Below are 25496 nucleotides of genomic sequence, written 5' to 3' on the forward strand. Positions count from 1 at the left end.
TGTCTTTCTTAGTTGATAAGAATCAGTAATGAATCTTTTGAACTTTTTGAGTACAATCATACAAGATTATAGAATTTTGTGAAATAAACTACGCTGAAAACTGCATATACCTAATTTTAAAAGCTCAAAAATATATTGAAAATATAAAATAAATTCAAAAAAAGTTTTAAATTCCCAATCAATCAATTGTCAATCAATCAATTAAATCTATTTCGGGTTGATTCTAATACAGTTAGGAATTGGTTGCAATAAGTTTTCTGTCAGACTCTGGTCAATCCAATCTCTGAACATGGCCACATTTGTAAAGGTCGAGGGTACGTTTTCCATGCCACACTCGACGCCCCAGTTGACGATGCCAACCTGCTCAAAGCGATCGTCGAGGTCGTCCAGTGGACAGAACAGTGCAGATCCACCATCGCCAGTACAGGCATCCTTGTCCTTCTCTCCACCGGCACATATAAGACTGGCTGACAGCTCATAGCTTTCACCCAAAATAGTTCGCCTCAACTGGTTTTGGCAATCCTCTCTGTTCACCATAGGTAAGTCTATTTTCTTTTGTATGTTGGACAAGTGGCTATGCGGCATCAAACGTTTGCCCCATCCAGCAACTAAGCAGCGCTTTTTGTCAAAAGATGATCCCTGACTAGATAGACAAATGGTCCTGATATGGTCGTTTAACACGAACGGTGTGTCGAGGTATAATAACGCTATATCGTTGGCCCCAGTCCTGTATATAAAGTCCTTATGTCGAACAATCCTGGACACGCGTCGCTCCTCATAGTACTGATCCGTACCTAATGACATGTCCCATAAGCCAGCCCTGACCTCAATGTTATTCCCAGTTTCAGGCAGCAAAAATGCGCTACTGTTAAAACAACACTGGGAGCAATTAGGGAACCGCCTCCAAAGTACACACCCTTGCTAAATAGAGCGATCGTCCAGGGAAACTGAGCCGGCAAAGAATGATCTTCAGACACTACCACTTTCGCGTCCTCAAGTCTTTTTGGTGGAGATCCTTGTACTCGTCCAGGAACCTGATTTGGTTGACACATAAGGCTCTCAGTCATAAGTCATTGCTTTACCCAATCATAATGATTCACTTACCTCATAAGAGATTTCACAACATATTTCATCGTCTACACACAGATTTCTTGAATGGTAATGGGTTGCAGACGCCTTTAGGCAACTTCGATCGTTAGGAACACAGCGATTTGGAGCCGTACAAGCCTTGGCATAAAAAATCCATCCCAAAAAAAGAAGTCCTACTGCCCAGTGGCGTTCCATTGTCCGATTCAGAAGACAACTTTTTAAAGACTGATATTTTGTGCGCGAGCTAATCTGTTTCAGCTGAAGTACGACGACATACGAATAGATGTATGATGTACGTTTGTTTTCCTTGTTTTATTTTTATAGATGATAAGAGCAAGGAAATCGGAAGAACCATATACATATTTGAATTCGTTTAAAATGTTTTAAAACGATTTTATATTTGATTTGCTTACGAAATATCATTAAATCTACTTTTACTTTCGCCAGTGTAGACCCATATCCATAGATTACATTTGAAAGTCTGATTGCTAAAGAGAGTACCATGCCTCTTAAGGGGCTTTTCAGTTAATATTAACCGTAACTAATAGGTGTGACTATGAAGAAATAAATATACAGCTAACAAGCTCAGTTCTAAAGAAAATGGACAGGAAGGAGTTTGTCTTTCTGGATCGAAAAAATCAGCATTCGGTGGCGGCATCATCGTCGCGTCCACTGCTCTTTCTGCTCCTGGGCATAGGTATAGGCTATCTACTCACCCAGGTTGTTCTGTGGCCGATTATAGACCTCAGATCTTATTCTAATCGCGCGGGCAAAACGACTCCGCTGGACATCAACTTGACCGATGAAGTGCGAGTGTTGTGCTTTGTCTACACAAAACCCATCAATCATAAAACCCAGGCAAAGGCGGTCCGTGAAACCTGGGGCAGGAGGTGCAACAAGCTCCTTTTCCTCAGCAGCGGGGTCGACAGAAATTTGTCGGGATCCGTGGCCCTGCCAGTCAGTCCCTACTTCCGTGAATCATGGAAGAAAACAAAGATGGCTTTAAAGTACCTCTATGATCACCACTTGACCGATGCCGATTGGTTCCTAGAGGCCGACGATGAGACCTATGTCCTGATGGAGAACCTACGATATATGGTCTATCCGTACAGCCCAGAGATGGCCATTTATTTTGGCTCACCGGGCACTATAATGAGTCGGGCTGCATTGCGTCGTGTCGTGGAGGTGTCTATGCCCAATCCATCAAAGTGCGAACCCAAGGACTCGGGTCCCACTGGCGGAAAACTAAAGGAGTGTTTCCAGAACGTCAATCTAGTGGAGGGAAACTCTTACGATTCCAAGGGACGCAGGCGAATGTATCTCATTGAACCACAGGCCAGATCCAATTTTTACCTTCGCTATAACCCAAAGTTCTGGTTTTGGAAATTCCTTGCCCACAGGACACAAGAGGTATGATCCTTGTCTGCTTGTGACAACTTATCCTTAAAATTGTTTTCTTTTTTCTAGGGTATCTTTGCTTGGTCCAACTATGCGGTTTCTTTTCCCTTTGTTCAACATCGCTATATGCACTGCTTTGAGTACATGATCTACAGGTTGAGGGTTTTTGGAAGGAAACTTCCAGTCGAGACTCTTCCAGCAAAGTTGGAGAACATTAAAGAAGACCGACCAGTTAATGCTGAGGAAGAAGTCCCACCAGACTACGCCTATTGAAGTATTATCAAAAATTCTGTGGAATTTATTTCTTAAGACCATTTGCCCTTCTTAAAATCTCATTTACTTTATTACATTATTGTGAATTCAAAACTTTGGTTACGTTTAGAAAATTATTGCTGCATTAAATAAAAAAGAAACAAAATCTTACCATTTTTATACACTTTTGGAAACCTATTCAGTACAGCTAACAATTTTTTTACAAGTCAAATATATAGCTTAACTTCCTATTGCTCTAATTCTCCTCTGAAGTTTCCTTGGACTTGGAACGCCTTTCCGATTCCTCTTCAGTCTCCGAATCATCTTCAGTTCTTTTCGAATCTTCGTCCTCCTCAGCCTCTTTTGACGTTTTTTCCCTGTACTTAGCCTCCTCTTTTTCCAACTCCTTGGAATCCATTTCCCGAGCATCGGGTTCCTTTGGCTTTGCAGTTGTGGTCGTATAAATCCTATCAAAGTCATCTACCGAATCTTCATTACTGGCCAATGGACGCTCAACGGGAGGGGGAAGCAACTGGCCCACTTTAAGTTTAGCAGGTAGAGCCTCTAGAGATCGCATCAGACCGTACGGCTTCAAGTGGTAGATGAGATAGTCCAGCACGTACATCATATTTGGTGGAACATAATGAAAGGAGATGGCCAAGTCCGAGCAGCAATCAAGGCCCTGATAACATATAATTTTAAGTATTTTAAAATTCGATATTACTAACCCCCAAGCAAACCTACATCATCCGTTTTGTAGAAAAGGTAGTTCCAGTACCAGTAGTTCTTATCCCATTTGGCCGGGATTAAATGATGTTCTGGGATAAATGGAAACATCCGACCCGCGTCCAATTTCGTCCCTGGAATCGCCGGCTGTAACATTCAAGTTCTCCATGCAACGCCCTATCTCGATGTCCTCGTTGACCACCGTGCCTGGCAGACACATCTTGGGATTGGGAATGCCCTCAACCACAAATCGACGCAGTGCCTCCCGACTAAGTACGTAGCCTGCTCCGCCGGACATATACCCTTGTTTTACAAACGGCTTGAACTTGAAGCCAAAGTGTACTGGTGTTTCGGGACTGTAGGGATAAAGCATATACCTCATATTCTCAATTACCGCATAGGTGTCGTCATCCGCCTTGTAAAAGAAGTCGGCGTCGTTATAATGGTGCTTATAGACGTACTTAAACGCCTCCTTGACCTTGGCCCACAGGTTCTCGCGGCCCTCGCCCACATTCAACTTCACCGTGGGCAGCTCTTCATCCTCTCCGGAACTCATGAAGAGCAGAATATTGCAGCGCTTGGCCCACGTACGCTTTACGTGGCGAGCCTTCTTCTTGTGGTTGGTGGGATTGGTCATCACCCAGCAAAGGATGCGAACCTCTTTCTTTAACTGCTCGGCCACTGTGGTGTTGTCATCGGGATGCTCGTGCTGGAAGGGACTGTGGTCTGGAGCTGACTGTCCTTGGATGGGCGCTTTCGGATCACTAGGCAGAAGCAGGCGTCTGCTGAGATAGGGGTATAGACTCTCGTGTGGCACAAGGCTCGAGAAGAGTTGGGCCAGGCAGTAGCCAACCACTAAGCCCACAATCAGGGTAAACACCGATCGATTCTTAGAGCGAGGAGCTGCAATCGTTAAATTGATTTAAAACCCTTTAGTTAACTTGACTTATTTCACATTCCACACCTTCTGTTAGCAGGGAGCGTGATAGAAGACTTGCACTTGTCATTTTTGCACTTGTCTACACTAAATATTTTGGGTCACTTTCAAATTTCCCTTTCAACTGGGAACCAAATGGCTCAAACAGCCAGAAGTTCACTTGTGCAAACAAGAAAGTTGGCTATTTGTCCAATTTCTTATTGTCTACCAAATACGTCAAAACTCGGAGACCCTATTTCCAGATAGAACTGATCCCGAATACGTTTGTAAGCCGACTGAGCAGCATAGGCTTATTCTGGAGCTGATCAGATGGTTTCATTTATAGTTTTATCAAAAACAGTTGAGCAAACATAATTTGTCTAGTAGCCGGTGTATGAAGAAAGATACTGCTATATAGGTTTCGTACTGGAGTACATTAGAATAACCCGTTAGAGAAAAATACATACATAAGTTCTACATTTCAAAACTGTTTCGGATAACTACGTTTTTAATAAGATTTAAGATATGGAAGAGCCCAAAAATAAATATTTCAATCTTTTAGAAAAGCAAACAGTTATATTTATTTCTCCTTTTATTAAAATGAAATTAACTATTTGATTTTTAAGATTCAATGGATAATACAAGTCCAAGTCAAAACTTCAAACATCATCTTCTACAGAAAAGCTTTTCACGTTTCACAGCTTTCTAGCCAAGTTTTGCACCACCAAGCGACTCAAAGCACAAGTAAGTAACACTAGCCGACAAAAACAAGGCGAAAGTAACCCAAATTTTTGCAAAATAAAACTCTTGGTTAATCGTGTGTCAATTTATTAAACTTGCAAAATTGTGGGCTATACTTAAAATGTAATAAAGTAAGAAATTAATTAATTATCGTATCTACTTTACAGGGAAACAAGCAGAAAGCCATCGATTGTAAATAATTTCTAATTTATGGACAAAAAGGCGTTTAAACTTAAAGCACTTGTCAACAATTGCTTAGGGTAGAGTAGGTCTATAAATAGCTTTAGATATAATTTAAATATAAGTTTATATATATGGTTATGTACAGGGGGCATTGTAACATTCTCTTTTCGGGTCCTTGTTAACATTTATATAGTATTTGTTAACGTTAACGTTATTGTTATGGTTAATGTTAAATTCAAAATACAAGCTCCAAGTGGTTTTTAATATGAATGATTCGGCTTATTTAATAAATAGTTTGGTTTCCTTGGGGGAGGCCATTAAGTTTAGTTTGGACGTGTTCTTACTATTGGTTTTTAGTTTTGGTTATTTTTTGTGCAGGAGCGAGTGTTTCACCGAGCAAAACAAGTTGAGGTTCGTTGAAATCTTTAACAAGCTTCTCATTGGCTTATAACATTTTTCACCTTTGATTCCAATTTATCTCCAAATAACTTTTGCTCAGTTTCGATAAAACACTCTAATCCCTTGCCTCTTTATCGGGCACAAGCAAAAAGGCCAAGGTATTGTGCATAAAGGTACTTTGGAGGCGTGGTCTCTCAAAAGCTGTTATCCCCTTACGCCGACATCGTCTTGACCGTGGACGATACTCCGGACGTGACCATTGCCTTCGCGCTGCGCGCCACCATTGTCCGGATCCGTTCCTGAAGATAATCACAGATGGAGGTGTACTTCTGCTGGTGCGCCAACTGCAGAGCCGTCAGTCCATCCTGATTCTTCAGCAGGACATCACTGCCAGCTGCCACCAGTTGTTTGCAGACGGTCATGTGGCCGAACATGGCCGCGGCATGGAGGGCGCTCTCTCCATTGGGCAGCTGGCCAAGATTAGGCCGGTATTTGAGCAGCACGGTGATTACGGCAGCGTGTCCCTTGTGTGCCGCCTTAAACAGAGGAGTGGCGCCATCGCAGCGCACCGTGTCCACATTGGCACCGTTTTGCAGCAGCACCTTGCATATGTGATCCTGGCCCATTTGGGCGGCTATCCAAAGGGGCGTGGCACCGTCTATTCGCTTGATATCGATTTCCGCATCAGCCTGAATTAGCAGCGACAGAACCGTCCGATGACCATTCTGGGCAGATATAAACACAGGTGTCGCCCGATCCTGTGAAGAAATGAGTTCTATATGTTATCCATTTCCAAAAAGGAATATCCGTTTACTACCCACCTTCATGTGGGCATTAACATTTGCTCCGCAGTCCAGAAGCTCGCGTACGATTTTCACGTGACCGCCCTGGGCGGCAACAAAGAGGGGCGTGCCTCCATCCGCAGAGGGCGTGTCCACATTAGCTCCCGCCTTCATCAGGATCTTCACCACATCCAGATGACCGCCTTGGGCGGCGAAGAAGAGGGGCGTGGTGCCCGTGAGACGACGAGAGTTCGGATCAGCTCCCTGATCGAGCAGCTCCATCACGCAATACGTATGTCCTCCGGCAGCAGCCAAGATTAGTGGGGTGGTACCGTCCTGAAAAGTAGATAACAAGCAAAATATGAATAGATATTATTAACTTAACATAGATTAATATGTTAAATTCCTGCAAAATGAAAAGACCTCGATATATACTTTAGATAATCCCTCAATTAATCCAATAATTCACAAACTAATACCCTCGCCTACCAGCACACATTCACAGTTCATGTTTATTTTAAATACAATGCGATAAATGAAGAAGCAATTATTTTAATTGTTTAATTGACCATCAAATGATTTGAATAGCAAATTGCGATTAGTTTCACCAAGTCAACACTAAATCGTTTCATGCGGATTTGCATGCAAAACGGTGACTCGAACTCGACAAAAACTAAACAGCAGAAAAACAAGAGAAAATCGAGGTATATCCCGGGGGGAAAACAGCGCCACAAATCGCAAATCGCACTCGATGCACTCGGTCTGAATCCGAATGGGGGAGTCACGTAGAGCCCGCCCTATCCGCGGACTCTTGCAGACCAGCTGGCACTATATATATATATATGGGATGGCACACTGCCCCCGCAGCCCACTTTCCTTTCATTTGGACTTGAGTCCATGCTTCGCTGCTCGACCAGGGAAATTTAATTTCGTTTTTTATACTCTAGCAGAGGGTATTAAAGTATTGCTAAAATGTTTGAAATTAACAGGTGGAAGTTTCACTTGTTGATTTCCACTTATCCACTTGATTATCTCTCAATCTATCAACTTTAGTAAGAGCGATTGTAATAAAAATAAATGAATAATTGAACAAGTGCGCCTTAAACTGTCTTCAAAGATAATAATTTATCCTTTTCATGTTAATTATAATAATTATTGCCAAATAGTAAAAGATTTTCTTTAGATAGATGTAATTGATATCTTTGGTTTCTTCAAGAAAAGAGTATTTTAGATTCGTTAATCTTATGAAAAAAAAACCTCGACTTGTGCTTTTGCTTTGGTCGGCTGTGTGTTTGCTGCACTTTTCGTCTTCTTTGCCAATTGGTGCGTACTTAAATCAGCAACGACGTGTTAACTGATTTTTACGTGGGTAAGACTTTAAAATATTTTTTTTTTTTGGCAAACATTTTGTAATATTTTACTGACAGCATTTTGAAGTCGCATGTGTCATGCTTTGCCGATTGCATATAAAAAACTGAAGTGCATAAAGATTAACCAAACTGATGCAACAGTCATATAATCTCAATTTATTGTTAATGTGCAGTTTTTACTTACCTCATCTTTGCAATCAACGTGGACTTTTCCGCTGTCCAGAACTCGAAGCAGAGCCACCTCATCTCCCCTCATAGCTGCCATGTGCAGTTGCACATCCGAGGGTGTCTCCTTCTGTTGGCATCGAAAACGGAATCAAATCAATTACAAACTTGCCCAGCAGCAGCTGTCAAAATAAATAATATATTTGGGGAAGTGATACCCACGCCCTGTTTCCACTTTGTAGCTTCCCCATTCGGGGCGCCACGTGGGAAAATGACTTTTCCTGTTTACAGCAATTAGGGTCAGAGCAGTAACGAACAAAAAAGAGTTATTTCATAGCGGAAGTCGGGCCACATTGCCTGCATTTTTTTAAAACAAATCCCTAACCCTCAGATGGTATATGAGCATTGGGTAAAAGCTATCTTAACATCATTTTATTAGGTGTTCAAAAAAGACCAAATGAGTTAAAATAAAAAATATTTAATAAATTTTTTTGAAAAACTGTTAAACATGGGTTAACAATCGCGTGCCAATCTCCTCAAAAACCTGCCCCAACAAAAGTCACCCAAGTTGCAGCCCATGAGCATTTGTGCAAAAAAGGGGAAATGCAATAAATATATTTTCAAGCTAAATGCGGTTGAAATGTCAACATTGCGTTAATGAAGCGAATTAAGTGCCACAGATGTCAGCGTGTGTGTTTTCTTCTGGCAGGTAGGAGGGATTGATGAAGTGGTCTGAAGCACCTGTTGAAAGGCAAAGGCAAGTGAAAACCCTTACATGAAAATGACGTGACTCAAGTTGCCAGGGAAACAATGCAAATGCTGCTGCACTTTCAAGTGACATAATGACAATGAAGACGGTGATGCCATCGTGATAATCACGTTTCTGACGATGACGACAAAGATATTTATAGGCAGCAAGAAGCAAGTGCCACCAGCAGGTAGGAAACACTTTTAAAGCTTCAGATCTGATTGCAAATTATTAATGCCATATGAACTCTTAAATATTTATTGGAAATTACAAGCTTTGCTTTGTTTTCTATTACATTAACTTGTACTTCTTACTGCCGCTCGTATATATTATTTATAACTTGGGGAAAGCACTTGGAAAGCATTTCCTTTATATACAATAAATTTATTATTGCCCTGAGCTATAAAAACTAAACGGAGAGTACTTGATTTAAGACTAGTAAAAAGTCTATCTTGAAGTATATCTAGTTATTTATATCTTGATTTTATAGCTCTTTTTCCCAAAACTCATTTCAACCATTTGACTTTTCCCATTAAAGCTTGGATAGCCATTCAACTCAATTCGAATGAGTCAATTACTTGCTATATGGGTCAATACTTGAGCATTTACTCACCTTAAGCGACATGCCTGTGGCTCCAATCTCTCCTGGCCTCTGGGTCTTGTGTTTTGTGGCTCTGCAAGCGATTGCACCTGCTTACAAGCCCGTTTCCATTGACCGATTTTCCGAACTGTAACGCTGCCCCTCCGCAACAGCAGCAACTTCTGGCCAACAGCAATGCGGCAACAAGATCAGCTAGCAAGTGGCACCAAATCAAATCACAACAAAACCAGCAGCCGCACCAACAACACCGGACAACTTTAGATGCGGCATCATTGTCCAAGTGCAAGTCTAAGTTTAATTCCAGGCGACCAGTTCCCAAAACCCAAGCACTGCAAATTGAGGAGAAAAAGAGCACAGCCAAAAGGCACGGGCCGCATTAAAATTAAGTTGCTGAGGAAATAACAGGTTTATCGTTCCCCAAAGCTTAGAACTATAATGCAAAACTACGAGAAAAAAGAAAAAGTTGCAATCCAATTGGATGTGTTCCTGGTAAAAAGTCTTTAAACCCTGCGTTTTGGTGAAAGGTTCTGCCTAGGCTTGGGAAAACTTGATAAACTGAAATCAGCTCATTATTAGAGGCTCTTCAATTAAAAACTTTTAAGTGTTTAAAAAACAATATCAGAAAAAAGTAACTACATAAAGACCGTTTTTATTAGCTTAGTAGCAGTAGTGGCTTTGATCTTAATAATTTATTGTCCTATAAGTGCACTTTCATTAAAATCGATACGATAGCCTTGATACGTACTCATACGTGTATTGCAGTTTTTCACTGTATATTTTTACAAGTTTTTAACCTTTAAATGAACTCGCTTTTCTAAAAAAGTATAGGTTTTGTGCAATTTTTGCACATCATGCGATTTCCCTGTTGCAACAACAAAACAATTATTAATTTTTTGCATGCTGTAATTTGTTCGTTGTTAATAGGAACTCCCCCTGAAAATTGACAGGCGGCATCTCAGATCAGGCCTGACTTGGCTCAATCAACACGCAACAAGCCAGACAAAGTGAAGCATTTTCATTTTTTTTTTTTTTTTGTGGGCTTTTACTTTGTTGAGCAGTGCTTTATTAATTGCATTTCATGCAGTCGCACTTTTTTCTGGTTTTCTGCTTTTTTTTATTGTCTTTTTATGGGCATCATGTGTGATGTTTCCCTTTTGCCTTTCAACTTTTGACCTAGAAAGTGTTTTAGTTTTCGGGCTTTCTTCATGTGGCTTTTCATCATCATCATCGTCTTCTTGGGCAGGCACGCAATGTGTGCTGCTGACATCATGAGTTCAGAGTTTTCTTTGGCTTGTAAGAATTCTTAATTGCCCCTTTGAAATATTTTCTGGAATGGGTTGCCATTGGGAATATAACTCAAATATGATCCAAGTGAAGATTCCGCTAAGAGTAGCTAACACTAAGAGTAGTAAACAAATGTAGAATACATTTTAAGACCGGTTTACTTCGAAATATACGAAATCAGTAGGTTTAAATGGGTATTTAAGTAGAAAATATGTTAAACTACAGATAAGCCAGCAAATTGATATGATATCTGTTAGCCATGCTAGCCATGTACGATAACTTTTATGCTACTGGCAAATATGAACTGATAAGATTGTTCTGACAGCCACTTGGTATTTACTTAAATTCAAAAATGATCAATAGCTTTTCAGAAAATTGGAATGGGCAGTGACTTTTAGGTAAATTACCAAATTTTAAGTAACAAAACTCTTGAACTCCAATTATGATCCACAAACACATATTATTACGAACACTATGATTAGTTTCACTTTCATTTTATTTAATTTACTATTTTGCCGCATTATTATGGGTCTCGGATCTTTGCTATATTGTGTTTAAACTTATAAATAGCATCTCACGTTATCATGATCTCATTTTATTTTATCTTTTTGCTCTCGCCTGAACTTAGCTCGACGTAAATAAGTTATGCAAAATTTTCATAATTTGCACAAACAAAAGGTCAGCAAGCCACCCGACAACTTGTGAAATCTCACCTCAAGAAGTTTCAATCCCTAAACAAGTAAACACAACCAAAAACTAGAAACCAAAAGTCACGCCGTTTTAGGTTTTTTAAATCAACAGACGCGAAGTGAACCGATTGCTTTCAAAGTTGCCGAGCAACTGAGAAAGCTAAATTCAAAATCGTATAGGAGAGCTGCAGCTTTTTTTCTTATTACCCTGTATACGCAATCTATTTGGGGTGATAGGCTAAGATATCCTAAGATTAAATTATTAAATATTTTATTAATTTTTATTTAAAAAAAAGTTAAAACGAAACTATAAAAAATATTTTTTTAACAAAGTTGTTTGATTATTTTCTAAACAGGCGTGGCCAACATTTTCAAGGAATGTGGTTCCCTACACCTTATTAGCTTAATTTTCTTAATTTCTTCAAAGGAGGGTATTTTTAGGTTGACTCGTGTGCTACAGAACTTGAACTGCCGTAGAAGAGAGGAAAGATCGCACTGTGGCAAGTGCAACACACAAACCTATGAGCCTGACCTCAGGCGCCGCCGTTGAAAGTTCATTGAATATACGACGCCTATAAATAGGCAACGTGGACTGTAAATTCCGAGACATGGCGGGCATTAAGCCGCGATGAAAACAATACCTCCCACTCCACCCAATCGCACACACACGCGAAATCGCAATAAAAGTGGCAAAGCTAACGGAATCCACTACCCATTGACGAAAGTTTCTGCTGACATCGAGCGAGGTCAAAGGAAGTTCCCACGCTAACATCCAGTATATTTGAAACAATTACTGAATTTTCGTAAAATCAATACTCACATACAAAGTTAAGTAAATCCAAACTGCAGAAGCACACAAATAATAGATTAGGGCGCACTAATGGGAGTCATTTACTTGATGCACCATGAAATATGCAATAGAATTTTCCCGACGCGAATTTTACAGCCTATATTAAGGCTCTTAACAGTGTGACCGGTCTCTGAATGTAAGAAAAAGTACGGTTTTTTACGTTATTTATTTTTTGGTATTTTCCGATTTTAATTAGCACATACATAGGATGTCAGTAAAAGAAATATATATTGGTAATATGAACAGAAGCAGCTAACAGGTTTGACAAATCATTGCTTTAACCCAAAAGAAATTTAAAAATAGCAAAAACTTTAATTAAAACTTTCAAAACGGTCACCCAAAAATGTAGTATGAAAAACTTCCGGTAGAGGCGCCACGCGCAGCGCAACCAACTTCACGTCCAGCTGTCATTTCTTTCTCTTTTTCGCCTCCACCGACGAGTTGCGGTCGCTAGATTTGTAAATTTCTACAAAAAAGTGAGTAAATCGACAATAATATGTTTTAAATATTGAAAAACAATAAGCTAATTAATGTACCGTCTTTACAGCCCAATAAAATGGAGAACGACGCCGGTGAGAATGTTGATCTGTACGTGCCCCGCAAGTGGTAAGTGAAACACGTGTTCCCCGCTCATTTTCGAGGACTACTTTCTGATACCATTCTATGCAGCTCGGCATCGAACAGGATCATCCACGCCAAGGACCACGCCTCCGTGCAACTGAGCATCGTTGATGTGGACCCCGAGACTGGTCGCCAGACCGACGGATCCAAGACCTACGCCATCTGCGGAGAGATCCGTCGCATGGGAGAGTCGGACGACTGCATCGTGCGTCTGGCCAAGAAGGACGGCCTCATTACCAAGTAAGCTTAAAGCCTAAACATTTTGGTGGACATCTCTTAATACCTCTTTATGTTACAGGAACTTCTAAATGTGTATTAAAACCATAACAAGATCTTGATTTGGTAATAAAGCGAATTCCCTTTGTAATTTAAAGTAAAACGTCTGCATTTGTGTTTACTTTTTTCCCATAAACAATAGAAATCATATTCGGTGAAAATTAAACCAGGATTATTAAAATGTTTTCTTGAAACTCAAGCCAACTGCCTTTCAAAGGAAAGACCGAATTTATGCTACAATTGTTCTGATTTTAAACATAGTTAATTTTAGGCAATTAAAAAGTACATACATGGAGCTTACAGCAACACTCAGTTTAGTTATCAGTTATACAATTGAAATGTCTAGCAGGCTTATGGCTAAAAATCATAAGTGAAATCATAGGATTAATACAGTTCTAGACCTAAGGCTACTTGTTAGGCTAGAGGAGGTAAACAGTTCGCGGTGCAACATAATCCGTATAACTTATTTACTCTGCTGTGGATTTACTGGCCATGAATTAAAATTTGTGCTTTTATAAACAATTATTTAAAACTCGGTATACCCTAAAATGTACCGTTTATATCCTATCTGTCAAATTCCTAAATAAATGGTTTTTGCAGATATATGTTGTGCTAGAATAACAACAAAACAAATTCAAATATTCGCACTTAGTATGACCGTAAATCAAAAGTTAAATAATTCAGTACTGGGCAAAAATTTCGATAGAGCAAATTCGATCGATAGTTTAATCAATTTGTACACACCCCTAGCTTGAAAAGCGCGGTCACACTGCAAGTCAGAACTCAAGTGATTTTCGTCGCGAAAGAAAGATATTAAATCACGGGAAGCATAATAATAATTATCCCATCCTTGGGGACAAAAGTGACAGTGCTGTTGTAGGTGTAGTAGTTTAGGGCACAAGCATTTGGGTGGTACCACAAAAAAAAAAAAAATCCAATTGGGACGTGGAACTGTGCGTTCCTTAATAACTATGTGACAACAGAATAGCAAAGCGAAAACAAATTGTGAAGTTACTTCCTGAATTACAAAAAATATTGATGTGATGCAATAGAATAACGAGAGCCACATTGAAGCAAGCAACTTGGACAGTATTCAGACGACTTTATATATTTTATATATCCGTAAACAGTATACGGTAAGTGGTATCTTCTTTTCTTATCAAGTGTTACATATACACACATATGTACACCCAAACAAAAGCATAATAATCCCCTTATGTTGTTGAGTTTTCAATTCTTGCATTGTCGCGTGCTAAATTTCTGACTCATTAACGAGCGATTCCAGGTGCACAGTCCTCAAACTGACTCACTGATACATACAATCAAACGAGCAAATGGGAAAGCATTAATGCTTTGTTTATTATGCAGAACTAATACCTTCACTTGAAAAACTTTTTGCAATCTTCCGTGTTCAAAACCAAGTTCATATAAACGGTTTTAGATTATCGCTAATTATTTATTGAGTAAAAATGTAGAAATAGAAAATGTATTTTTAGGGACTAATGGCAAAAATTGTATATTGGTTTAAGAGATGAGATCTAATACAAAGCTTAAAGTATCTATTGGAGAACTTAAAAAGATTTCGTGCATATAATAGTTTAGTTGAAAAGATCGTTATATTTCCCTATTAAAATAAATAATATAATTGAATAGACTCTTTGCCAAAATCAAGCTTTACAGCCGCACCTACATATATATAAATAAAATGGGCAGGCAATTGCTTACATAAAACCTTGACATTTGAGGTGTGCTTTCGTTTTTGACACTCTCCCCCAGTCGCTGGTTCGTTCCACTGTGCGCCGCCCACTTTCTGCCCAGTGCACTTGCACCCAACTTGCACTCAATTTGCACTGAGCGCCTCTCCTTCCTCTCTCTTCTTTGCCGCGTCATTCGCCATTAGTAACGGCTTCCAACGAACATTCAAAGATACAAACACACACAAACAAACAGAGGCCCACGTCCATTCACTTCAATTTGCTTTTGCTTTTGCGATTTCGATTTTGTTGTTGTTCTCACATATAATTTTTTATCATTTTTAGCCACAAAAACTGAAATTATCTGGGTGTCCGCAAATAAATATCTTCTGTCTATTTGCTTGCACTCAAAGGTTGATTGGCGAGTACAGGGAACCCTTGCTTTCAATGACAAACGGTCATTAAATGTCGGGTTTTTTTTATTATTATGACACTACTTTTTCGATATGAAAATATGATAAGCTTTGGAATTTTTAAACCCATATTGTTGTATTAACAACCAAAATTACGATAAAAATGTTTCCTTCTCAAAGATGTTATTCATGTGTTTAAGATTTCATTAATTTACTCATGACATTATCTTGATACTATTAAAAGCAATATTACTCAACTAATTCTTAAATGTTGATGCACTAAAAAACTATATTATTTAACTCCTGAATATTATGAAATATGTATAACAAATATGATGAAACTAGATTGATTCCACTGTGATCCCCTTTGGGATGGCAGTGCCTTTTCACTTTCCCAATCGACACACGCAACGCTGAAGCATTTCATTTAAAAGTGATTCAATCAGTTTAATTGATCGCCCCTGTTCAGCAGCACTCATGTGTCCATATTGGAAGTACCTACATATATAAATATCAATTTTTTTGTTTACACTTATGATTTGTCTGCAACGCTCGCAATTTCCCCGCTTACGACTTCTGGAGGCAGGTCGAAGCAAAAGGTCAATTTCTGCACACTTCTTCGCCACATCCACTTAACTCGTTTACATTGATTACATTCACGGTTTGTCTTTCCAAGTTCCGATGGCACGCGCTAAAAGCAAACTCAGGGAGAAAAAAATATAATGTAGACGAGACCCAAGGAGAATATCAAATGCAAATTTAGTCAGTTTATTTTGTATTCCGTATAAAATCAGGCTCTGCTTTTTTGATGGGAATTGTCTAAAAGACACTATCGGAATTCCGATATGGAGAATAAACTTTGGAGTTAGTCATTACCCTTCCTCAAGGACTTTAATCTGAACACAGAAACTACATTATCGGGCTCTAAAATATTGTTTCCAAATTATATATTTCATTTTATTTATGGGTTTCTACGTACTTACGTACTTCGACAATTAAACTTAACGACTTTTAAGCAATAAATAATATTTATTATACTTAATATCTTTTGGCACCAACCCAACAAAGTGCATATATATTTAAATCGCCCTCTTGCTCGCCCTGTTTTTCTTTGCTTTGCTTTTAAGTCACCTTGTAGGTGACTTACTCTTGTCTTATTTTCCGATGGCTCAGCTTCTGGTCCAATGGTTTAAATATTCATTTGTGACACACATTCGGCAATCGAGTATATGGCTAACATCAGCGCTTCTCTTTCAGCTTACGCTTAGCAAAACTTAGTGGGTCAAAGTTTGCACTCATAGTCAGCCAGCCCCTAAATATACTTCCAATAATCGTAGCCCTCAAATGGATACTTTGTGAGTTTAGCAAACGGTGTTTCTTCCCCTAGAATCGTTTTAAACGCATGACCTGTTTATTTAATACGTAATCTGCATGGAAATGTTGTTTTATAGTAGTTTCCTCTATAATCCTGCTTGCTGGTTCATTAGGGTTGTGAATAAACAATTATCTAAATGCGAAATCGATTGAACACAATTATTTATCTATATATTGGATTGTTATGACTCGGACTTGCGTAATGTCAGAAGTAATAATACAATTCCAGAGAATGTGGCAAAATAATATTTAAAAAAGCAACTGAATTGATGAGACCCCACTGTTAAAAATCAATACAAGTTTATACCTTGAAAGGGTACTTAGTCCTTATTTATTGGGAAATTTTGGATAAGATTACGGCTCAATTGTTTGTTTACCTTTGATTGCAATTGGCTAGTGTCCATGCATATGAATCACCTTACTATTAGATAAAACTAATTGAGAATTACAACTGAGTCATACCTCTCATTGCCCTAGAAAGGGTTCTTAGTCACAATATTTGAGTGTTAAAGTCATAACACATATTAAGACATTAAGACAATGAAAATAATTTAGTAAATGGTTCCCATAGTGTATAATTTTTGCAACCCAGACAACATCTTAACTGCTTCAAAGCTCATAGATTTGGTTAGGTCAACATTTAACTGGCTTTAAACCGGTTGTTTACCGGCTATTTCTATATTTAATTCCACTAGAAGAGAGAAAACTAAAAAGAAATGTTATTAACGTATATATCAGTTAAAAGTCAATTATCATAGGTTATTGAAAGTTTCAAAATAGATTTAATTAAAAGTAATTATTCTGACAACTTAATCGTGCCATCGTAAAGAAAATGACAAAGGTGGAATTTCGTAAAATATTCATTCAATTAGCAGATCGAGAGAGTTTCACAGTTCATGGGATAATGCCTTTGGGACCACAAATTTCTGTTGGATTATTTCGGTTTTCCTTTCTAATGAAGTCTAATGACAGCTAAATAGAAATTAATTGACTTATGTACGCCAAACTAGTAAACTTTTCGGACAAAGAGAGGGCCGCGTCACATATCAGTTAATTTAATTTTAATTTGAAGGTCGTGAGTTCCCCATTTAGGTGAACTTAGTGGGGAATTCTTCAGTTATTTGATCAATTTATTATCAATCAATTTACTCACCTAGGAGGCCTCACCTCACGTGGGCCGAAAACGACATTTAAAATTCTAGTATTCTACTGGTTGTGTCGCAGTTGTGCAATCTTGATTTATTTGCCAGCTTTCGGTACACCTACCCTTTGAAAAAGTTAGTGCTATCTTTAAAAATAAACCGCTCCTTCATACTTGCCAAATTACACCCCGAAAACTTTCCTTTTGTCAACTTGCCCTTATAGCCAAATGGGTATAATTTTTCTTTCAACGTTTTCAGGCATTTACTACAATTTCGTTTATGGGCGGAACAGGCACGCCACATCCATATACTTTTCGTACTTTATACTCATAGCTAGTAGAAGTCGAAGCAATTAGTTGTTTATTTAATATTCTGTGTTGAGAGAATCACTTATATCGAGGGGCAACTTAAGCGCGTAATCAAATTAAAATTACCATGCATAATTTGAGACATAATTATGGAGAAGGAAAGTAAAATAGCGTGCAGTCCAAGGAACCAACTCTAAAGTAGGCTAGACAACGATAGGCAGGGGGGAGTTCTTACTTATATGTGGTGTCGTGACGTGATCAACATTATATGTTTGCACTGTCAGTACGTGTAAATAAAACAGAGGCAAACCCACAACTCAGTTAAGCGTTCGTTCAACCAAGGGCCATGAGCTTGGGCTCTATATCTATCTTTGGCGCTCTCTTAAAAGAGATCTATAAAACCAGTTGAATATAACTCAGCTGCGGGCGTCAAAAAACTAGTTTCAAAGTTGAGTTTTTTTTTGTTTTTGTATGAAAACCAAACCTGTTAGGTGGGCAGGGGAGTCACACTTTTGATTAGACAGCAAGGGGAGGTTGATAAGTTCTTTAGATATATAAAATATTACCAAATTAAATAGAAATGTAGATTGTTTGACATAAACTAAGCTTATAGTGTTTTCTTGGAGTTGAAAGATTCTTGCAGCTTGTTTACAAAATTATATTTCCGTTCTTGCTGCAATCATAACTCCCGGCTGTTTAAAAATAATAATAAATGGTTTCCTGCATCCATATACATTTACTGATAAGCTATTATGCAATTAATATATTCTTAATTACTCAAAAGAGAGTCCGCGATAGGCCGTTAGTCCATGAGGCGAATTAAATTTATTTCAATTTCTAGAAACTTTTTGGGATAAAAAATGGCGAAAATTTGCCTGTTTGTTTATGGATACATTTATTAAGCCAAAGCGGACGGCTGCCGACTCGTGATGGAAAATTAATTGCCAAGTTGCTGTTGGGTTAATAAAAAATACGAGTACGAGTACGCAGCACTCGAAGAACTGCCTCCACTGCTTGGCGATACCTACTCAACGGTATGAGTGGAAGAGAGCCAGAGATACACTCTTTGAGTAACATATATACGTATATATATATATTTATATGTGGACTCATAGTCAGGGAAGATCGGCTGTAAATATACTCACTTCAGTCTGAAAACTTTGCGACTCGGGCGCTGATCGTTCGGAGCGTTTCACTAACTAATCACATATGTGCACTGTCTGGCAGTCAAACAAATTCATAAATATATCGCCACATACCGCGTTTTGTGTATTTTTTCGTGCTATTTTTGTTACAAAACCAAGCCAGAGAGGAAAGAAAGATACTGCTGCCCCCAAAAACAACAAAAACTAATGGATATGTCCGCCACGAACTTGCAGTTTCTGGTTTCCCATGATCATCTGTGCAACAAATGAAACCGAAAGCGAAACGCAGAAAATTAGATTTATTACAATGGTGGGTGCCTATTATCAGACCATCTGGGCAACTCACCGTTTCCCCGCATTTTGTGAATTACGTGGATTTCAATATTTCCGCTCTAATAAACTTCCCTTGGGTCCCATCCAATGCCCTTTGGCCGAAGCAATAGAAAATAGGCAAATTCGAATTCAGGCTATGCAGGCTTGACATTTTCTTATCATTATATTCAAGACAAAATTTAGCATTTAGCAACGCAGTTATTTCTATGACTCAGTAATGAAAAACGTGTTCTGGAAAGAAACAATAGTACTTGACTTGATATAGATAAAGATCGTTATCGGGGAATCCCTATAAATCATTTATCACATCTTCTTCTTCAACTATGGAGCTATCATAACAAGAAATTCAATCAATTCAATAAAGTTACATAATCAATTCTGTTTACTTATCAACTAAAGACAATAACAAAAAAGTAATTTAATTCCTCTTATTGCTTGAATATTACCCATTCTATTAGATTTTGTATGAAGTTTTTAGATAAATAGAATTTTTTGTTCAAAAGCTTTACTCTCAACTTGAAATTTTCTGTCTCAGTTAGCTTTGTCTTTGACTTTTGACTGGCTTTATCTTATCGCCAGTTTGTCGCCGTCAAAGTTGTTAGAAAAAAGCTAAACTAATACAGTCGCCTAAAATGGAAAACATCCAAATGGGTGTGCAAATGCATAACCTTAACACCTTATTTATGGGTTGTGAGCCGGCTTATTTTTTATTTGTGTTTGGCCTAAAACGAACTTTCAAATATGGCAAAACATGATTTATGAAGACATATTTGTCTACAACGGTGGGGCTTCCGCTTTTTCCAGGAATAATAAAATGAGCCTACACTTTGTGTATAGAATAAAAAACATTTATCATCAAATACTAAGATTCTGAGACGTGTAGACCTAAAAATAAATCCAATTTATAGCCTTAGTAAATAACTCATTGTTTATTGATTAATTTTTTAAATCGCTATAAAAGTTTTTCCAGTAAAAGTAGAGCAATTAAAAGAAAGAAGCTTTTTCTAAGAAAACCTTCTTATCAATGATAAAAATGGTTGAACTCTGTTCAAGCGAGCAAATTTAATAGCTGTGACGGAAACAACGACCCCATAACCATTAAAAAAAATGTAGCAATTAGCGAAAAAAAGGTTTTTAAGCATTTCACTGAAATGAATATCCCATTTAATGGGTAAGATTACTCGGTTTAGTTTTGACGCCCCTTTCCCGCTCTGTAAGCCATACATCAGTGAGTTTCACCACATCCACAAGAACATTTCAATTGGTTAATATTGAACGACAGCTCAATGGAATTGCAACTTGTAGACTGTCCCAATGTTGAATTGGTTCATTTTTTTTGTATTTTTGATATTGTGGGTGTCAAGTTGCTGGCAGGCGTTATTATCGATGCCCCAGTCTCTCGCCATTTCTGATGCCCATGTGTTCCTCTTGATTGATTGACGGTTGCGCTGGCTTAGAATCGTTGCTGGCATAATAATGCCAAATGCCCATGGGCCCTGTTTTGCCATTTGCCCTCCTGAAATATTTCTCTGTATTCCATCACCACCCTTGGTAGCTGTCAGTTGTTTGTTTTTACTCAGTAGGGTTAAACAATACCATTTGAGAATGTTTTAATATTTATCCTAAGTTAAGGAAAGCGTCTACCTTGACTTTTTAGATGTTCTTGCCAATAAATTAATATCTTATTAATGTAATATAGTATGCATACGTTTAATTTTGAATTGTTTTTATAGCACTAACAATATAGTTGACAATCAATTTGTTGATATTTTATATTATTCATTTATTTGAGCATGATTTTAGCCACAAAGAAAGTGTTATAGCGTTGGTGTCCCACTTGACGTATAGAGTACCCCTAATCTAACCGTTGGCCTGGGTCGGCTGTGCAAACATTTGCATTTGCTTTTAGAGCGAGCAGCCCAGACACCAAATTCAATGTTTATTTAAATGACACCCTTTGGCTCCACGCCGCGGGTTGCTTGTTTGTTATTTGTTGGTTTATACAACAACCAACCCATCGATTTGCACAGCCTCGATGTATTAATTAAGTTGTCAGCCGACTAACTCCTGATGTTCATTCTTTTTGCAGTTGATTTAATATAGGATGCTGCCCAGCCTGGATACCTTAATGCGTTGCTCGAAGAGAGTTCTGCAATCGCCGCTGGAGGCGGCCGCCAGTCAGATGCGGAATGGCCACAGCAAGTCGGCTGCCGGGGGCATCTACGGCCCCTTTACGCCGGACAACGATCTCAGCTGCTCCGGTCGTGGCGATTGTGTGAATAACACCTGCGTCTGCGACATTCGGTACGCGGGTAATGAGTGCGACATCTTCAATCTGCCCTACTACATTGGAATCTCCACCGTCTTCTATGTGGTGGCCCTCGTCTCTGTCATCCAGCTGCTCATCTGCATTGTGGCCGAGTACCAGCGGCTCAAGCAACCCTCCATTCTCCGCGCCTGTCGCATCACCACCCAGAAATTGCTCTACTTCATGGTCTTTGTGGCAGCCTCTTTGCGAGGTGCCTACTTCACCACTCCCGTAAGTAGTCTCCTTAGTTCTCCCGATTTTCATATTTAACCGTATGACTTTCCATAATTTTCAGTTGGATCTGCAGCCACAATGGGCCGTAACACTGATGTCCGCCTACTACCCATTGCTCATGACCTGCGCCTCCCTGATTGTCTGCATGTGGGCCGAGGTAAGAAAAGGATTAAAGTATTATTTAAGAAAAGATTTATAGGAATAGCATAAGTCTCCAAAATTGTTAAACTGGTTAAATTTTTAAAAAATATTTACTAAGTTACGTGGTGATAAATGGGAAGGTCTCAACCAAATTCTTTGTTTAAAATTCGTCTAGTTGATACCATCTGGATTTCTAACAAACAAAAGTTCAAAATCGTTTTACCAGTTGGCGTTCTTAATTGTCTAATGCTACTCAATGAAATAGATTTCTACTACGGCAGCCTAAAGATATGACAATCAGAAATGATTAGATTGTAAATTTAAAGGTATGCATTTTATTAGTTAAGTCTTATGTAAACCAACATCGTATTTAGAGATACTCTCTACAGTAAATTAAAGTAAATTGGAGTAGGGTAGGATATAGAGTTTCCTCATCTTTAAACTCGCTCATACTACTGTAGGGAACGCATTATAATAGATAACCTATCTTCGTTGCAAGCAGATTTAATAAATTTCTATGATAAGTTAGAGCTAGGTAATATTTCTGGTCACGAGTCCACCACTAAGTTAAAAAGTAATCACCATCAAAATGGCGATCGAACAGCCTGACGTAGCTGTATTTGATCGCACCGGAACCCTGAGAACGGGGAGGTTAACGTATGAAGCTATGACCAGCTGAATTTTGTGCTCTTCTATTATCGAGCACAGTAGTGTGCTGGAGTGCGTCCACTTGTACTTGCCAATTTTCATATCTAACAAATGCGCGATAACGAGTCGTCGGGTACAATTGTACCCGCAACTCGGGAAAATTTCATTGTTTTCGCAGAACGACTCTTGGGGCCTCCCGATAGGCTAGCACAATTAATTAGGTTTCGAGGCAAGTGTACGTACCCCAGCACTTGATCTGAAATAGAAACTGTGGGTGACTCTGGGGAAACCTAATCGGCGGTATTATTTATTCGCACTTGTTCTGTTCGCCGTTGCAGATCTTTCACCTGCGCGACATCCGTTGGGAGAAGTCGCAGTTCTTGTCGAAAAGCTTCCTTGGCTTCGTAGCCTTTAACTTCTTCCTGTACAGCCTCTTTGGCATCGAGGTTTTCAACTCCCTGATTAACTCGGAGCGTCGTGACTACGCCCACATCTTCAACGGATGTTATGCAGTATTACTCCTGATCGTGGTAGTCTTCTTCCTCATCTACGGCGTCGAGGTGTTCTTCAAGCTGCGAGGCGGCTTCGTCTACGATCAAACGGGTAAGATCCTGGGACCCAGCGAGGCCATTGTGAATGCTTCCCAGTTGCATCAGTCGCGATTCGGACTGCTTAGTCAAGCCGTAATGCTTATTGTGATCGTGGGCTTTCTTACATCCGAAACTTTGGGCGACTTCTGGAAGGAAAAGTACGTAATTGCGTTTAATTAAATCCACAGCTGCTGTATAACTAAAAGCTTTTCATTTTTGCTACTCTGAAGGGTTCCTGTTAACTCCCGCAACTGGCATGACATCATTTTCCGCATTGCCGAGATCGGAGTGGCCCTGTGGTTTCCCTGCTGCCTTTGGAACTCGATGGCTCCTGAACAGCTCTGGATTTTAAATCCTCGCAAGCTTCTTTCCCGCCAAATCGATCCATCGATACCAACTTTAAATGCCGACACCAACAAGTTGTCGCCCGAAGAGGGGCAGTCGTTTTTGACCAAGAAGGATTGTTGGATTTGCTATGACACCGATAAGCCAGAGCCCCTCATCCAACCCTGTCGTTGCACTGGCGATGTCAGCTCGGTACACCACGAGTGCCTCAAGCGCTGGCTGGTGGAGAGCTGCAGCAACTCGGAGGCCCAATTGTCCTGCAAGGTTTGCGGACATCCGTACGAGATCGAGAAGTCAAAAAAGTAAGTACTAAGCAATTGGGTCACCTTGATATAAATTTGTTAGCTTCTAGAAGAATTTCTTTGAATTTTTCATAATAAAAAAGTATTAGGGTACTTAAGACTCAGCTATCAGACAAACTAAGTTACCACAATAACTGATAAGGCTGCTTGAGGTTTGAGTCAAAAACTAACTAATCATTCTTTTCTCTTTTCAAGACTCGAATGGGACAAGGGCTTCACCATCCAGCATTGGTCCAAGACAGTTATATTAATCACCCTGATGTGCGTGACCGGAGCCACCGCATGGGTGGTCATTCAGATGTACGTCGATCCGCTAGTACGAGTAATGACAGTCGGCATCGCCGTTCTCATTGGCTATGTGTGCGTCAAGTGTCTCGGCGAGAATACCGTCGTGGCCTATCAGCGGGCCAAAGTAAGCTCGATTAATATCGTGACCAGCTCGGAGATGGAGAAGCTGCACACCATTTGCGAAGAGGTCAGTGCCAGCACTTCGGCAGCAGCGGGTCGAACAGGAGCGGCCTCCTAAGATGCTAAGGGACGATCGCTCAAGGAGACACACATCACTTACTTACCTAGTTTAGCATGCGTTTTGCACAGATTTTGCTCAATGCTCAATTATTAGTTTACACATCACACGTGGGGCGGGTCCTAGCACCTACCTCCCTATCCTCAACTGTGTACATAGGTTTAACACTTAGTGAGTAGCAAGAAAAGTAGCGAAGAGCGTTTCGATTAGCGAGTCAATTTTGTCTCTCAAATTATCATGCCGATTTCCAAAAGCGAAGTGTATTAAAAGAAGCCAAATATTATGTAGTTTAAGCGTAGGTCAGTATCAACTGCAAAACCGAAACAGAAAGAAACGAGAAAATCCTGAGATTATGATTATGAACGCGTTGCCAAGTAGCCTGAAGAGCGAAGAAGCAAAACATAAAGCTTCAATGCACCAGTGAATCAGCCAGTGCTGGCTGATCTATAGTTTTTAGTTTTCTTTTTTTAAAACTAATTTATGAAAGCATTTTGATTTCCTCCATTTCATATTCGGTTTCATCTATGGATGCATACACAATAACAAGCAAAAATGAGTACTTGGCGAATATTAAATTAAGCAAATAAGTTTTTACATTGTATTTGTATTAAATCTTAAGTTAACTCTTTAAGATTCTTATTTATATAATAAGTTACGCCCATATATACATACAAATATATATAATATATATATATATATACATTTTATTGTAGTTGCTACACAAAATTTGTCAAAGCAAAGAAAAACAAAACAAAAACCACAAAAGAAACAAAAATCCAACATATAACTTAAGTTACCATAACATTTTTGTGATAAAACAAACAAATAAAATACAATTTATAAAACTCAAATCAAAATAGTTTATGGCCTTGCTCCTGATAGCGAGCTTTCTGAAACTGAAGA

General features: G+C 39.1%; 6 protein-coding genes across 9 annotated transcripts; 3 read left to right on the forward strand and 3 right to left on the reverse strand.

Moving 5' to 3' along the window:
- Positions 1–202: 202 nt before the first annotated feature.
- On the reverse strand, positions 203–1339 carry LOC108110535 (phenoloxidase-activating factor 2-like). The gene is given in 3 exon segments (XM_017219617.2): positions 203–839; positions 842–1034; positions 1105–1339. Coding segments are annotated over 3 exon segments (1005 nt in total). The 5' UTR covers positions 1285–1339; the 3' UTR covers positions 203–207.
- Positions 1340–1689: 350 nt separating this feature from the next.
- On the forward strand, positions 1690–2760 carry LOC108110442 (glycoprotein-N-acetylgalactosamine 3-beta-galactosyltransferase 1). The gene is made up of 2 exons (XM_017219510.2): positions 1690–2499; positions 2557–2760. Exons 1-2 carry the CDS (start codon positions 1690–1692, stop codon positions 2758–2760), a joined length of 1014 nt encoding a protein of 337 aa, XP_017074999.2.
- Positions 2761–2762: 2 nt separating this feature from the next.
- On the reverse strand, positions 2763–4677 carry LOC108110482 (glycoprotein-N-acetylgalactosamine 3-beta-galactosyltransferase 1). Its single transcript, XM_017219560.2, is given in 4 exon segments — positions 2763–3421; positions 3484–3582; positions 3584–4368; positions 4430–4677. Coding segments are annotated over 4 exon segments (1353 nt in total). The 5' UTR covers positions 4473–4677; the 3' UTR covers positions 2763–2995.
- A 515-nt stretch (positions 4678–5192) lies between these two features.
- On the reverse strand, positions 5193–12303 carry LOC108111179 (ankyrin repeat domain-containing protein 29). Of its 2 annotated transcripts, none has more exons than XM_017220559.2 (5): positions 12164–12303; positions 9383–9699; positions 8041–8151; positions 6526–6822; positions 5193–6462 (listed from the first exon to the last, which is right to left on the reverse strand). In XM_017220559.2, exons 2-5 carry the CDS (start codon positions 9392–9394, stop codon positions 5917–5919), a joined length of 966 nt encoding a protein of 321 aa, XP_017076048.1. In that variant the 5' UTR covers positions 9395–9699; positions 12164–12303; the 3' UTR covers positions 5193–5916. The 2 variants fall into 2 exon arrangements, with proteins under 2 accessions (XP_017076048.1, XP_017076050.1); XM_017220561.2 differs by lacking the exon at positions 12164–12303 and adding an exon at positions 11368–11473.
- Positions 12304–12557: 254 nt separating this feature from the next.
- On the forward strand, positions 12558–13193 carry LOC108110765 (40S ribosomal protein S21). The gene is made up of 4 exons (XM_017219980.2): positions 12558–12669; positions 12741–12799; positions 12863–13054; positions 13113–13193. Exons 2-4 carry the CDS (start codon positions 12750–12752, stop codon positions 13120–13122), a joined length of 252 nt encoding a protein of 83 aa, XP_017075469.1. The 5' UTR covers positions 12558–12669; positions 12741–12749; the 3' UTR covers positions 13123–13193.
- Positions 13194–13834: 641 nt separating this feature from the next.
- LOC108110762 lies at positions 13835–25444 on the forward strand. 3 transcript variants are annotated; one of them, XM_017219977.2, is made up of 7 exons: positions 13835–14226; positions 16455–16552; positions 21589–22038; positions 22103–22198; positions 23169–23578; positions 23651–24067; positions 24263–25444. In XM_017219977.2, the coding sequence occupies exons 3-7, from the start codon at positions 21604–21606 to the stop codon at positions 24591–24593; spliced, it is 1689 nt and encodes a 562-aa protein (XP_017075466.1). In that variant the 5' UTR covers positions 13835–14226; positions 16455–16552; positions 21589–21603; the 3' UTR covers positions 24594–25444. The 3 variants fall into 3 exon arrangements, with proteins under 3 accessions (XP_017075466.1, XP_017075464.1, XP_017075463.1); XM_017219975.2 differs by lacking the exon at positions 16455–16552 and having other exon boundaries at positions 13836–14226; XM_017219974.2 differs by lacking the exons at positions 13835–14226; positions 16455–16552 and adding an exon at positions 19167–19476.
- The last annotated feature ends 52 nt before the right edge of the window (positions 25445–25496 follow it).

The sequence above is a fragment of the Drosophila eugracilis genome, unplaced genomic scaffold, assembly GCF_018153835.1.
Source record: "Drosophila eugracilis isolate 14026-0451.02 unplaced genomic scaffold, ASM1815383v1 contig_2152, whole genome shotgun sequence".
Classification (NCBI taxonomy): Eukaryota; Metazoa; Arthropoda; class Insecta; order Diptera; family Drosophilidae; genus Drosophila; species Drosophila eugracilis.